General features: G+C 53.3%; 3 protein-coding genes across 3 annotated transcripts; all 3 read left to right on the top strand.

Annotated features, from left to right (window-relative positions):
* Window positions 1-2,520, top strand: CCM_05446 (glycosyl transferase, putative; the record flags this gene model as incomplete). Its single annotated transcript, XM_006670590.1, has 3 exons — window positions 1-327; window positions 489-1,190; window positions 1,255-2,520. 3 exons carry the CDS (start codon window positions 1-3, stop codon window positions 2,518-2,520), a joined length of 2,295 nt encoding a protein of 764 aa, XP_006670653.1.
* Window positions 2,521-5,286: 2,766 nt separating this feature from the next.
* CCM_05445 (pre-rRNA processing protein Mrd1, putative) lies at window positions 5,287-8,130 on the top strand (the record flags this gene model as incomplete). The annotated part of the gene is made up of 3 exons (XM_006670589.1): window positions 5,287-5,517; window positions 5,577-6,395; window positions 6,631-8,130. 3 exons carry the CDS (start codon window positions 5,287-5,289, stop codon window positions 8,128-8,130), a joined length of 2,550 nt encoding a protein of 849 aa, XP_006670652.1.
* A 1,176-nt stretch (window positions 8,131-9,306) lies between these two features.
* CCM_05444 (transcription factor AbaA) lies at window positions 9,307-12,696 on the top strand (the record flags this gene model as incomplete). The annotated part of the gene is made up of 3 exons (XM_006670588.1): window positions 9,307-9,401; window positions 9,915-10,396; window positions 10,457-12,696. 3 exons carry the CDS (start codon window positions 9,307-9,309, stop codon window positions 12,694-12,696), a joined length of 2,817 nt encoding a protein of 938 aa, XP_006670651.1.
* Between the last annotated feature and the right edge of the window lie 2,891 nt (window positions 12,697-15,587).

The raw sequence follows: 15,587 nt of genomic DNA, 5'->3' as shown, positions 1-15,587 counted from the left end.
ATGAGACGTCACCAGAATGCCGAAAACGAGGAAAACGTCGACCTAGACGTCTTCCATCGTCACTCTCCTCCTACCGACTTTCCGCAGCCACCACCGCCGCACCTGCATCACTCCAACCACTCCAACTACTCCAACGTCTCGTCTTACGATGAGTATCGCGGCCGTCCCGTAGCTGACTTCTCCCGTCCCATCCGCCCTCCTCAGCAGCCCTATCTCGAGGAGTACGGCAACGCGCCTTCGCCATCCTGGGGCCCGACGCACATCTCCCGTTACAGCCAGCAGTCCTTCGAAACGCCGATTCAATCCCGCTCGGCCTCACCCACCCTGGTTAGTGGCCGTGCCACTCCAATGGACCGCATCCCACGGCCAAAGAACAACATGGACTCCTGGCCCAATACCCCAATGGTATGAATTGCCTCTTGATACACGAAATCCTCTACTCCGCCTCGCGTTGTCCCTCATACTAACTCATCGTCTACTTCTTGCAGTACCAGAGCAATGTCAGTCTCGCTGCTCTTCTACCTAATGCGCCTCCGCCCATTATGGCCAAGGATTGGGTCAAGGAAGGCTACATTGCTCGCTTGCACGACCGCGACGATGCCGAAATCTGGAATGGTTGGAAGCGTCTCCTCTTCCGTGCAGTGCCTCTCCTCACTCTTCTCAACACGGCCATGTACCTCGCCTATCTCGCCTACCGAATCTACTGTGTCATCTCTGCCCAGCAAGCCTACCACAGCACCTTTGTCTTGGCCTGGGTCTTCATCGGTGTCGAATTCGCCGTTGCTATTCCCAGCATCATGCACAACCTCTGGACAATGATGGCGTTGAAGAAACGCCAGCGCCCTAAGCTGCGTCTTGTGGCTGATGACGTCCCCACTGTCGACGTCTTCATCACCTGTTGCGGCGAAGAGGATGACGTTGTTCTAGACACTGTCCGTGGCGCCTGTGATGTAGACTACCCTCGTGATCGCTTCCGCGTCATTGTTCTCGACGACGCCAAGTCAGCTACTCTCGAAGTTGCCGTCCAGGCTCTGGATTCCGTCTACCACAACGTCTACTACATGGCTCGTACCAAGACTCCTGGTGTGCCTCATCACTTCAAGGCTGGTAACCTCAACTATGGACTGGACATGACCCACAACCTCCCCGGCGGCGCCGGCCAGTACATGGCTGCTCTGGACGCTGATATGGTAAGCATTTTACTGCTGGCTCTGCCCTGCGATGACTACACGGGTACTAACAAGTATGCGAAAGATTCCCGAGCGAGACTGGCTCCGTGCCATCCTGCCCCATCTACTCATCGACGACAAGATGGCCCTTGCTTGTCCTCCTCAGCTCTTTTACAACACTCCCGCTTCCGACCCCCTCGCCCAAAGTCTGGACTTCTTCGTTCACGTTATTGAGCCTATCAAGGATGCTCTTGGTGTTGCTTGGTGCACTGGTTCCGGTTATATTGTCCGTCGCGAAGCTCTCGATCAGATTGGCAACTTCCCTCTCGGCTCTCTTGCCGAGGATGTTGCCACTTCCACTCTACTTCTTGGCAAGGGATGGAAGACGGCATTCATCCACGAGCCTCTCCAGTTCGGCACTGTCCCTGAGGACTTTGGTGGTCATCTGAAGCAGCGTACGCGTTGGGCTATTGGCACCGTCGATACTGCTTTCAAGCTCAAGTTTTGCCTGTACGGCGACAAGGTCAAGCAAATGAGCTTTGCCCAGCGATTCTCTGGTTTCCTCTATGCCTCACTCAGTCTCTACACTGTGCTGCTCACTCTCTCCCTATTTGCCATTCCCGTCATTCTTCTCATGCGTCGCCCCCTTGTCGCATACAATGACCAAGAAGGAGATACTCAGCTTGTTTGGCTAATTCGCGCATGCTTTGCCGCCACCATCTCCAACCGTATATGCGAGTTTGCTCTGTTTTTGCCCGCCGGTTACCACACCGGCCAGCGCGGCTCCCGCTACCAGCTGTGGATGTCGCCATACATTGCTATCTGCATCGTTCGCTCCTTCATGCTCCCCAAATGGCTTGGTGGTCAGACTCAGGCATTCAAGCCCACTGGTTCCCTCGGCTCCGCTCTCAACGAACGTGATGCTCGTCATCGCAAGGGTATGGCCCGTCGTCTATTTGGCATTTGCTTCAACTACATGGCCATTTTCCATCTGGTCTTTGTTTACCTTACCCTCGTTGGAGCCACCATGGTGACTTTCCTCTGCTTCACCGAGTACTCTGGCTTCAGGGATGTTGCGCGATGCCTGATTACCCACGCCTTCTGGCCTCCCCTGACGTTTGTGTTTCTCTGCAGCTCCATGTGGACTCCCATTGGCTATGCCATTGACCCTCCCACCGTGCCTGATCGCGAGGATCTTCTTATTCGCGACCCTAAGACGGATGTCGCGCACCCGACGCGAAAGAGCAAGAAGATTGCCTTCGGCCACCAGGCTGCCTTTTTCGAGCTCGAATACACCGCCACATCTCTGTACACTATTGCTGTCTTTGTCGCCTCGTTTATTCTTTTTTAAACGACCGACCCCAGTCAGCCCGCTCTACGATTGTTTTACTGCGCCGCATAGACGCGCAGATGAGCATCACAGGCTCGCATCCCCTCGGGGCGATGCAAGCTTGTACCAATGCATATGAAACATCTCCCGGGGAGATGCATTTTTGTTCCTTGTTTTTCCGCATCGAGGAGGTTGATAATCGGGCCATGTTATGGCGAAGTCATTGGCAGTATTGCTGCACAGGAGTCACATTTGGGTGAACGATTACAAAGGCGAAATGATATATTTTTATCCTGGGGTTTTCGCTGCCAGGCGAGGAGAACGAAGAGTAATCTTTCGAGTTGGATGGTCCTGCGAAACCTGTCATTCAGCATTATGGGTATCGGCGCAAAACGACGTGTATTGTTTAACGTTATTGTATATACACTTTGGTTGGTTTCTGTCATATGTCAACCACCACACTTTTTTTTGTTTCGTTTATTAGACTGCTTAGAATACGTTTCTCGGGGGTTGGGTCAGTGCAAACACTGCTTTTTAGGTATGAATAGGTCAGGGATTAATGGTTCAGCATTTACCTCGACCGCATCTATTTCTTGTAGACGTGCTTCTTCTCCATGTGATGTATCCTGCGATGTGCCTCGCTATGATGCAGGCGCCATTGCATCATGCTTCTCTGTGGATCACTCTACGCAAGGCCGATAGATAGGATCTAAACCTCTTAAATTAAATTCGCCATCTCCCGCTAAACGCTTGATTATTCAGGTCCATGAGCCCTTAAGGCGTCGTTCTAGCCCTGAATTTGCATTGTATCGCCTGTATCGTCTATATCCTCTATATCGTCTGAATTGTTGATATCTGCATCGCTGGCTAAGAGGCTGCCTGGTGCCTACCTTGCGGCGCTGGTGTTGCTGGCCTGCAGTAACGTCCCTCGGTCTGGATGGATGACGGAGGTAGTTACCTGGTGCCTACCTTGCGGCGCTCTTGAGGCTGTTGACGGCAGAAGGAGGCCACAAATCCTAATAGTCTCTACCTATAAAGTGTCTCTTTCCCACCCACCTCTTCTCTTATCTCTTCTCTTCTTCAGCATCACCATTCCATCATCACTCAATCATCAGACCACCCACCTCTTCTCTCAATCCCTTCTCTTCTTCAGCATCATTCCATCATCCATCATCACTATCAAGACTACATCCATTCAATCATCCCAAAGCAAGACTGCCTCCATTCCATCATCACTCAATCATCAGACCACCCACCTTCTCTCTCAATCTCTTCTCTTCTTTAGCATCATTCCATCATCCATCATCACTATTAAGACTGCCTCCATTCCATCATCACACCAAGCAAGACTACATCCATTCTATCAAGACTACAGAGTATGTCTTTATTAATATCCAGACACAGGGTCCTATTAGTTGACTTAGCCTGCATAGCAGACGATGGTATGTACTCATTATAATCTAAAATTATAAAATACTAATTAATATTTTAGAATTAGTACTATATGTCGTCCCGCTCGGCCTTGCTTACAACACTATAATACTTTGCTATCAACTTCACCGATATTCAGCACAACCATCTACCAGCATACAAGAGATAGCGATATCAGTGGCTTTTATCCTGGTGTTTAATGCTTTGGGATCGTCTACAACACTGCAATACTCATATACCAACTTCAACAATTTTCAACGCGACCATATACTAGCACCAAGGGGGTATTCAATGGTACGCCGATAATTGCAGCTGCTTTTACCTATCATGCAGATTCGCCTAGCGAACCTGATATTCTGGAGTAGGGTGCTTGTGCTTGGTTTTTCTTAATCTAGTTGAACACCTTTCGCAGGTTGAGTTGCCTAAAAAGTCTCGGGATACGGAGAGAGAGGAATTACAACCGCCTTATGAGGAACAAGGAGTCGTCGTCAGCATAAGGGCTTATGGACCTTAACAAGCAAGCGTTTAGCGGGAGAAGCGAATTTAGTTCAATATGTTCAGATCCTAACCTACGCGCGCGGGGGGTGTTTTCTGACATGGGTTCCTGTACGTATGCATTCTGACACAGTCTGGGTGGTAAAGGTAGAAAACGCTTTTTAACAGCAGACGTATGAGCAAAAAAGTATCTACTATTATTATTATTATTTAATTAAATAGGTACTTCTAATTACTTATCTAGGTACCTACCTAGCCAGCCAGAGCCAGCCAGAGCCAGAGCCAGAGCCAGCACCATCAACGCACCATTTGACAGCACTATCAACAGTACCATCAACAGCATCATCAACACCCTTTAGCAGCATTATTCATAGCCTCGAGGCAGCCTGTTAGCCAGCGGCGCAGTTACAGGCCCTCGACGCTGCTGTCCGAGTTCATCGGTCCGAGTTCCTCGGCACTTCAGCCACGGCCGCCTACATCGTGCGGGCCTACACTAACCCGCGTCTACTCAGCTCAGCACTCAAACACGCCTATACTATACGTTGCTCAAGAAGGAAATCGGATTGATACTTTTAATTTTATAACCTTGACAAAGATACATGAATACCAGGAAGTCGGTTCCCGCGCAGATGTACATTGTCAAGAGCTTCTACAGGGTAGCGGATTCTCCCAAACGCACGAACCAGGCGGTATCGATAACGCTTGCTCCACTTATGACCGGCCTACATAGCTTTTTTTTCTTGCCTTTTCCTCTAGTTTCTTCACGCAATTTTTTTGGTTGACTCCAGCCAAGAAGATTCTGATGTGCGATCCTTGAGCGCCAAAATCGGAGGCCTAGTGCCTGAACCTTTCTCATCAAACATGGCTACTTCAAGAATATTTGTCAATGGCCTGCCGACCAGCCTCACGGAGGCTGAGTTCCGGAAGCACTTCTCTGCGGGAAACCGCGAAGTCACAGACGTCAAGCTCATGGCACAACGCCGCATCGGCTATGTAGGCTACAAGTCGCCAGAAGACGCCGCAAAGGCCGTCAAGTACTTCAACAAGACCTACGTTCGCATGTCCAAGATTACCGTCGAACCGGCAAGAGCAGTGAGTCTCCGGAAACCCGAAGCAAGGGGCAAGGCTCAAGGTACTAACTGGAATGCAAGATCTCAGATTCTACCTGGACCAAGGCCAACGTCGCCACCCGAGCCGTCGCTACGGAGGAGGGCAGCAGGGCCTTGCCGTCGACTGCCACGTCTGAAAAGGGTGGCACGAAGAAGAGGAAGCGTGAGGACCTGGACCCGTCAGATCCCAAGCTGCAAGAGTATCTCCAGGTCATGGGGAAAGGAAGGGAGAGCCTTGTCGCCGATGAGACAGCTGTCGAATCAAGAGGACCTATAGCGCCGCAGGGCAGTGCGCTTGTGCCCGAGGGGGAGAGCGATGACGAATACGTCGAAGTTCCCTCAAGGAAGGAGAAGCTCCGGAAAGTCGATCATGCGACGGGAGAGACTGGTGTGGCTCAAGTGACACCGGCGAAGGAGTCAACATCTCGTAAAGAGGCTGTGGGCGCCCCGGCCGGTGGCGTGGCTGGGGCGTTGCCCGGGTCTACGGCTCCAGAGTCTGCGCCAGCGAACCAAGCAGCTGATGTGGCAATGGCTGCGACAGATGACGACTGGCTGCGTTCGCGAACCAGCAGACTTCTGGACCTGGTTGACCCGGACGACATCTCGCATGCCGCACCCATTGAAAAGGCTGAGGGTGACAGCTCGGCTGGCCAAGAGGTCGGAAATGACAAAGAGGCTCCGCATTCCGAAGAGGACGGAACTCGCGATGGTCAAGACCCTCTCCCACCGCAAGGGCAGGACAAAGACTCAGCTGCTGAAGCTATTGCGAAGACTTCTCGGCTGTTTGTACGAAATCTCCCTTACTCCGCCACTGAGGATGACCTAAGGGAGGAGTTTGAAAAGTTTGGAGGTGTAGACGAAGTAAGTTGCCCCCTTTCCTTGCACTTGTTTACTTGTTTGTTGTTTTTCATTTTTTCCCTCGGCTTGCATGATGAACCCCAGATAGGGACAGCTTATACCGAACGGTATTTGATGAGAACCCTGGGCGAAATATTTTAGTAGATGCTTCGTAGTCTGATATCTTGCCACACTATTGTCATTTTTCACGCGCACATGTACAAGGCAGAAGAGTTGAGCATATGACTGACATTTTCAGGTACACTTGCCAATCAATGCGCAAGGAACAAGCAAAGGATTTGCGATGATGCTGTTTACAAAGGCATCCGACGCGGTTGCTGCATTCCAAGCGTTGGATGGGTCAACGTTCCAGGGGCGTATCATCCACATCATTCCAGCGGACGCAAAAAGGGAGCATGGCGTGGACGATTTCTCCATGTCTAGTCTCCCGTTGAAGAAACAAAACTTGATTCGCAAAAAGAAAGAGGCGGCATCCACCACTTTCAACTGGAACTCGCTCTACATGAGCCAAGACGCCGTCAACAGCTCCGTGGCGGCTCGACTTGGTGTCTCAAAATCCGACGTACTGGATCCAACATCGGCCGACGCAGCAGTCAAGCAAGCTATTGCGGAGACGAGCGTGATCCAAGAGACTAAGGCCTATTTTGCCGCCAATGCGGTGGACTTGGATGCGTTCAAGTCTCATAAGCGGGGCGATCTGGCGATACTGGTCAAGAACTTCCCGTATGGAACAACCATGGAAGAGCTCCGCAAAATGTTTGAGGAGTTTGGTCCAGTTCTCAGAGTTCTGATGCCGCCGACTGGCACAATTGCTATTGTGCAATTCGCACAGGCCAACCATGCAAAGACGGCATTTGGCAAGTTGGCGTATCGACGGATAAAGGACAGCGTCCTTTTTCTGGAGAAAGCACCGAAAGATCTGTTCACTAGCGAGGCACCAGCGGTACCAGTAGCCAAGGCCAACAGCCAGCCAACCGGAACGACCAAACTGAGTGTTAGTGACCTGTTGACGGGCGGCGATCAGGCAGAAGAGGAAGAAGTGGAGACAACGTCGCTGTTTATCCGCAATTTAAACTTTGCCACAACCACGAGCAGACTAGCTGAGGTTTTCAAGGCTCTGGATGGATTTGTGTCGGCCAGAGTCAAGACCAAGACCGACCCGAAGAAGCCGGGCCAAGTGCTCAGCATGGGTTTCGGGTTTGCTGAATTTCGCACGAAAGCGCAGGCGGTAGCTGCTCTCAAGGTCATGGACGGGTATGTTCTGGACGACCATGCGCTCGGCGTAAAGGCGTCGCACAAGGGCAACGACGCAGCCGAGGAGAGGCGCAAACAGGACAAGGCCAAGAAGGTGGCGGCTACACGAACCAAGATTGTCATCAAGAACTTGCCTTTCCAGGTATCCAAACAGGACATCCGGACGCTATTCGGAACCTATGGGCAGCTCCGATCCGTGCGCGTTCCAAAGAAGGCTGACTATACGTCGAGGGGCTTTGCCTTTGCCGACTTTGTGACACCCCGCGAAGCCGAAAACGCACTCAACGCTCTGCGGGACACGCATCTGCTCGGGCGCCGGCTGGTGCTGGACTTTGCGGAGGCGGAGGCGTTGGATGCAGAGGAGGAGATTGAGAAGATGCAGCGCAAGGTGGGAGGACAGGCGAACAAGGTAGCACTTCAGCAACTTACAGGAGGGGGACGCAAAAAGGTGAACATTGGCAATGAAGGGGAGGAAATGGACTAGATGCAGCAATGGTGTAAATAATTATCAAGATACCCTTTTTCTATGAATGTTGCAGCTATGAAGTGATATCCGGGGCAATGATGAATCACTCATCGTACGGTGTAGTTGTCCCTTTGGTGAGGCTATTGGCGGTGCTCCCTGGGCAGGGCAAACGAAGGGCAGATGTGAGTTTGATGGTTTACTAACTAACGTTAGACGCCAACAGCCAAGGGCAGGATGGCAAAAAAGAGGCAAAAGGCAGGACACGCGCCTAGACCCGCAAACACGAAATAAAAATAAAGAGGATGATGATAATAATAATAACAAATGTCCAGCTGGGCAGTGTCGGTGGCTGGTGTGATTCTAATCTCGCAGCATACCAGCAAGAAGAAAAGTTGATGAAGAAGACCATGGCGAAAAAAGGTCAAGGGAAGGCAAGTTTGGTGATGAGACCTTTTTAGGCATGGGCGGCCCCACACTAAGCAACCACACTTACCTAGTATTAGGTGTATTAGGTTTTAGGTAGAATTAGGTTATTCGGTATTCGTTATTCCCACTTGCCACACCCACCACCATGGACAAGACAAGGCAAAGGCAAGCAACCCTTCAACGAAACGCCAAAAACCCTCTTTTTCTTTCCTCGCGCGCGTTGGAAGTGCTCCCTTTGGGGCTAGCATGGATCGCGAAGCTTTTCTGATGATTACCCCCCCGCCCTCGACGAACGCCGCAGCCTCCGCCCGCTCCCTTGTCGTTGCCCTCTGACCCCTGCCGCGCGCACAGATGGAGAGGAGAACGATGGATTGGGGCCGCTCTCGCTTCTGGAGAGCCGAGAGAGAGCTAAGCTACAAGTGTCCCAAAAAGCAGCCCTGCACAAGGAGCCTTTGTTCGTTTCTTGGCCTTGCCCTCGCCCGCTCGGTGGACAGATGGAGCTTCACGTCAAAGGGGGAGTCCTTGAAGGAAAAGAGCTGGAGAAACGAGAGAGACAGAGAGGGGAAAAAAAGGCAGTTTGCCTCGAGACATTGGGGGCGTGTATCGATCATGAGGGCAGCATAGTCTGTTCTCTCACCAGACAGATACGACTAGCAGTCCTCATCGCCCGCTTCTCGATAGGCCCCCCCGTCCTTCCAGCCTGTCGGTTGTGTCTATGTAGCAAGGCTCTTTTGTCGACACACGCCCTTCTCACCCCCCCTCTTCATCATGTCTCGCCGTTCCTGGACGGGGTGGGTGGCAGCCCGCCTGGTGCCGAAGGAAGTTGGCGATGACTCTGGCCCGCGAAGAGAGGGACACAAACTGTCACTCATTCACACCCAGGAGACTCACTAGCCTGATTGTCCCTTCGTCAATAGACCCGATCCACAGTCCACAGGTTCATCGTCCATGCTCGCCCCATCGGCGGGAGTTGATATGGCCGGCGGGTTGACTGACGGCCCTCGATACAGCTGCTTCGTTCCAGTCCAAGCTCTGAGCATTGCCAAATCATACATTTATCCCGCCAGTCCACTCCCAGAATTCCTCTCAACATTTCTTGTTCCTCGACCACTTGCACTTCATTCTTTCTTCTCACTACTCTATCCTACCCGAGTTTTGCCTTCTTGCTTCCTATACATCTCTGGCATTCTTGCGGACCGTGAGCTTTTGCCCGTTTCTCTCTTGAGAGCCAGGTGGAAAATCCCATTGTTGGCATTCCTGCAACAAGGAGAGAGAAGTCTGTTCTCTTTTTGACTTCCCGTCACACACACACCACACATACGCATTGCAATTCCAGCAAGCATTTGTTGGACAATGTCTTCACTATACCCTCCCAGACCGATGCTGTCATCGCAGCGCTACCACCAGTCAACGCAAGACTATCTCGATGCCCGCCGCAGTAGCATTCACCACCCCCAGCCTCAGACTGGCGCCGCCCGCGTTCCTCTACGCGAGTCCGCCGGCAATGCCCAGGCACACAGCTTCAACGGCATGATCTCCTGCTACCAGAGCCCCGTAGCCATCTCCCCTCCCATGCCGCAGCCGCCCCAGCATATCCAGGCGCCCATGGTCCCATCACAGTCTTTTGACTGCCTCTACCGCGTGCCCACACCTCGCCAGCATCAGTCCCAGGTGCTGCAGCAGTCGCAGCAGCAGTCGCAGCAGCAGCGCTACCAGCGCAAGCCCAGAGCCGACATCAACCCCCTCTACTTTTGGCCTGCCTTTCGCCAGTACCGCAACCGACAGGCGCACAAGGATACCCAAAAGGACAAAGGTGGTGTCTGGCGTCGTCCCGAGCTTGAAGATGCCTTCGTCGACTGTAGGTGTTGCCGATACTTGAATACCTGTCATCAGATGTGAAGCTAATACGAACTCTTAGCTGTCCTGCTCATGCCTCACATGGGCCGCCGCAAGTTCTCCATGGGCGGGAAGCTTCACGGCCGCAACATGCTAATCAGCGAGTACATCTTTACTCTCTGCGTTGCCATCCTCGGCAGCAAGGAAATCTTCCGCATCGACAACAGTAATGACAGCATTGAGCAGATGGGACGCAAGCAAGTCTCCAGTCACATGCAGGTTGTCAAGAAGTTCTTTGAGGACCTGCGCTGCTTCCACTTCCTTTTCCCCTCTGAGGAGAAGAAGGAGCCCGGGTCGACCAACTCAGAGGACTACTACGACGACGAGGAGCAAGAGTCGTTCAAGTCCAACCCCATCCTCACAGCCCTCGCCGAGGGTCGCCTGCCCGAAGTCAAGCCCAACTACCCCTACTTTTCCCAGCTGCTGGCCTTACAGTCCTACATTACTGTCCGGCCCAAGACGTGCGAAATATTTGTCTCTTCCTCGGACATTAAAATTCGCGACGAGATTGCCTATGACATCCACGATACCCCGCTTGACCAGGCTTCCTTCCCCCACCTGAACAAGTACAACAACTGCGATGATAGCCCTAATGTGCTCGGCAAAGACGTGCTCCTGCATGAGTACACCCGCTCCCACGACCACGCCACCTCGGCGTCGGTCAAGACAGTCACGCGCCGCTGGCAAAAGGACGCGCCGGCCATGTACGAGACGCTAGATCTGCCCAGCCGCGACGAGGAGTGCCTGCTTCTCGAGATGTGCGCGACTCTGGAGCTGCACGAGCACGCCAAGTTCCCCTCGGGTTCTGAGCTGACGGGCTTCGTCGAGGTGGCCATTACGCAGCCGGCGCTCCAGAACCACCAGTGGAAGTGCGTCACGCGCCTGACGCGCCCCGCTGAGCTGCACGGTGATGAGGCGGACCACACTACCGTCTACACCAACGAGAGCGGCATCCACCGCCGCGGCTGCAGCGATGCTAAGCCTGACTGCGACTGCCATACGCGCGCTCGCCAGGACATCCACGTCCCCTTCCCTGCCGTCGAGTGGGCCAGTATCCTCAGCATGGCCGTACAGTATCCGGACACAGAGCACCAGCGCGTCAAGGAGAAGCGTGCCAAGATGGGCGCCGCCGTCGGGAAGAAGCATGATGTAGAGCGCGCTGGAAGCAAGCGCAAGCGGTCCGAGGATGACGGCGACGCCGCGTCGTGGGCTCGCCGCGAGCCCACCGGCAGTGACCTCATCTGCAAGGTGGCCATGTACCAGGAGCTGTGGTCGCGCGAGCCCGACTCGCCACAGTGGCAGCGCCAGGGCATTCTCTTTTGGCGCTTCAACACCACCAACCAGTGGTACAAGTACGAGCCCGTCTTCAAGCCTGCTGGCACCTCGTGGCGCTGGCTCACCATCAACGACCCCATGTCTCGCTACCACCAGCAAAAGGCGCTCGTCTACCCACCCGCCGGTGTGCCTCGCGACGCCATCATGTCGCCCACGCCCACCGTCGGCCAACACCTCACGGCCGCCATGAGCGAGACGTTCCACGCATCCTGGGAACACCACCAAGGGGGAAGTGGCAGCAGCAGCCTGCCGCCGCACATGCCGACGCTCCAGACGTCCGGCAACAGCATGGGTCTCTTTGATTCCTTCTCCAACGGCCTGGCCACGCCGCCGCCGTCGGCGACCCTTCCCCCGCCTCCATACTCGACCGGGACCTTTGACGCCGCCGGCCTGGGACCAACCGGCTTCCTACCCTCAAACGGCACAGCCCAACAGCAGCAGGCGGACTCGCGCCACGGCTCTGGTAGCCTTGCCTCGGACCAGTCGTACTATGACGGCGGCAGCAGCACGGTATCGTTTTCCGAGGTCAAGCCCGTCCTGCCTGCCATTGTCACCAACTACACCACCGCCGGCGGCGTCTACGACACCTCGCCCTGCGACACGACCAACCTGCAGGGCTGGGACATGGCCTCGCTGGATCCATGGGCAGCGGCAGCGACGACGGCCGGCGGCGGCGGAGGCGGTCCCACGCCGACCTCCTCTACTGGCGCGCCGCAAGACTGGCCGCCCGCCCAGCAGCACCAGCAGCATCCGGGCGCCAAGATGGATCACCACGCGGAACACCACCAGCACCACCACCAGGGTATGTGGGCGGCGCCGCAGTGGGACGTGCCCGGCAGCGCGGGCTCGCAGGGGTCCAGCCCCCGGCTGATGAAGAGGCGCAGGACTGACGTGGATGGCCATGTGCCCGTCTCAACCGGCTGGTAGAGGGAGGATTTGACTTCAAGACATGGTGGCTGCACTGCCTCTGAGGCTTGAAGGTTGGATGAAACATGTTGTGGATTATCATGGCGAAAAGGATGGGCGTGAATTGGAATTGCGATTTTCATCTTCTCACACAGAATTGTGTGCACTTTGTTGGGGAGTTTTACTGATTATTCGGCGCGAGGGAAACGAAGCTCTATTTTCCGTTTCTGTGGCGCAACTGGGGTTTGATTTCTCTCTTTCTTCTTCCTTCTTCACATATACATTAGCCTCGATTTACCATTATTATTTTATGACTACGATAATACATCATGACTCAAACCACTTCATCTCTTCTCTGGGCCTGTGAATCCTCTCTCTACTGCTGGTCGGTGTACGGAAGGTGGCTGACGGGGACCAAGACACACAAAAGCGATGAAGACGAGAAGCAAGAAACGAGTCTGTCCATGTGTCTTGCAAGTGTCTTGCAAGTCTGGGGAGGGATCATGCAAAATGTTGGTAAAACGCATGGAATAAGAGAGATTCGACAGCAGAAGATGATGACTGCACATCATGTGTTGCGTAGGGGAGTGAAACATGGGTTCATGCAAGCACTTACACCCAAGTGAGACCAATTTCCTGCTCGTTCGCAATTTTTGCCCAGACGATGACAAAAAGCGCGGACTGAGTAAGCGAATGTTGGAGAGACGGGACAAGGTGAATCAGATTATTCTAGAGCCGGTGAAGTTGGGTAGCATAGGGTGGGAGATATACGTCGACGTGGTGGAGGGGTGGGAGGAAGTTTCTGAAAGAGAAGACGAAGAAGGCCCCATCTCAGGGTTTCAGGCGAGACATGATGGGATGCTGTGATTCCGCAGCGTTGGGCATGCATGGCGAGGAACTAGATGGCCACATGTGGCAGGTGGGATGGACAAGTCGTGGTTGCAGACGGGCCAACGACGCTAGAGCTACAAGTCATCTGTGACGGTCCAGGAAGCCTGTGCAGATCTCGTGGTGGGTTACCCCGCGGCGGGCGACATAACGGGCTGATGTGAGGAAGAACGGCGTCATGGTGGTGAGGAACATGAGAGACATGAGAAGAGCAGAGTCAACGTGGTGCTGAAGGTGTGGCGGGTGAGATTTTATGCACATGAGATGTGATATATGGCGAGGATATATCGTGTTGGTAGTAAAAAAGAACCTAGCAAGAGTCTGTCTCTCCTTTGCGTGGATGGTGTTGATGAATGAACTTGGCTGACTTTGGGCGTCATGATGGTGTACATTGGCTTTGCGACGGTGCGCCCGGGACCACGGAAAAACAAAGACGAAATCAGAATAGAAATCAAAGTAGGGGATCAGCAAGAATATTGGGGCGTATATCGAAAATCTCCTCCATTTCGATATGCAGAATTATTTCCAGGTGGTGCATGTGATGCTATTCGGTATGCACCTCACCTCTGCAAACCTGGTGGCTGGAGCCAAAAAGGGTTGGGATTCAAAGGCCCGTTGACGGAAACAACATCTCCACCCATATCAGAAAAAGGCCTGCCACGAGCTGATTTTCTTTGATTCTCCTTGAAAGATGTTGCATGACGCATGGTGGCAGGGGTTGGCACATCACTTGGCGCAAGGGGGGGGGGGTTCAATGGTGAGACCGTGTTGGGAAGCGCCGAGAACGGTGATTGGCTGAATGAGGGCGAATCAGGGTACAGGGAAGTAGATGGCGTTGGAGGTCTGGAATTCGGCACGGCTTGGATGGTTGGAGGTGAGGAAGTCGATACGAAGAAAAAAAAACGCCATGTTTGGATTGAAAGAGGTGCTGATGGTGGTGGTGAGAGGGGGGTGTGTTCATAAGAAGGATAGGAGCAGGGCAGGTGATGCTGTTGAGACAGGACAACTGGGCGAGTATTGGAAGGCGGTGGGGGGAGCGAGAGGGCGTTGATGGCCAGAACTGATGGATGCATTGCAATGTAGTGAGGATGATTAATGAATGATGGTGATAAGAGAAATAACGGTCGCATGATATGGGCGCGCATGGTACGGGAGGGTTATGTTGGCAGAGAGTGCTGCACGCGGGATACTGGAGCAAGGCTCACAAGACTACCTAATGTGTAAGATGTGTAAGACCAGTAAATACCAAGCAGTATCAAGTAGAGAGAAAAAATGGCTACTCTTCCATCTCGGTCGTGCCAGTAACGAGATTGCATGGGGTGGGCAAACACAGTCGGATGCAAACACAATTGTCGCGCGGATACCAGACAAGAGGCAAAGTATATCGTACAATCATGGCACATGCAGGAACGAGAAACATATTCGAGGCAAGGCGTGGGAGCCACTGAGCAGCAGTAGCTTGGCCTGGGGGCGCTTGCGCGCAGCAATAGCGAAGTGTCAATTAATCTGCACCAACAGGGGTTGGCGATGCAGGCGATGGATGTTGGGTGTTTTTATTAGGCGCCCCCTCAGATACATGGAAAAACGTGGGTCCTGCGGAGAAATGAATGATGCGAGGGGGGGGAATGAAGAGGTTATCGTTCTTTTGTCCGACTATGATACAGCAAGGGGCGCGACTTGTTAGATCCAGGTACTTGGCGGAAACACACTTTTTTTTTTGATCTCGTCTCCTTGTTGGTGTTGCGGGAGGGCAGCCCCTTGCGACAGGGCGGCAAAACTCAAAAGTGGCAAGCCAGGAACCAGAGAAGACCAGTCTGCAATGTCTGCAATTTCTGACAAATTCATGCCCGACAGAAAATAACTGGCAAAAATAAATAATCTCTCCATCCTTTTTCCTTTATTTTATTTTATTTTACAGCCACCCCGTGACGAGAAAGCGGCCATGGACGCGACCACCGCCTGCATCTTCGTTTCCGTTTGCTGTTGCGTTTGTCGCATCGATTGGCCGGCAGCGGCGGGGAAAG

The sequence above is a fragment of the Cordyceps militaris genome, assembly GCF_000225605.1.
Source record: "Cordyceps militaris CM01 unplaced genomic scaffold CCM_S00004, whole genome shotgun sequence".
Taxonomy (NCBI): Eukaryota; Fungi; Ascomycota; class Sordariomycetes; order Hypocreales; family Cordycipitaceae; genus Cordyceps; species Cordyceps militaris.
The sequence above is the reverse complement of the archived record's forward strand: the minus strand, read 5'-3'. Positions and strand labels throughout refer to the sequence as shown.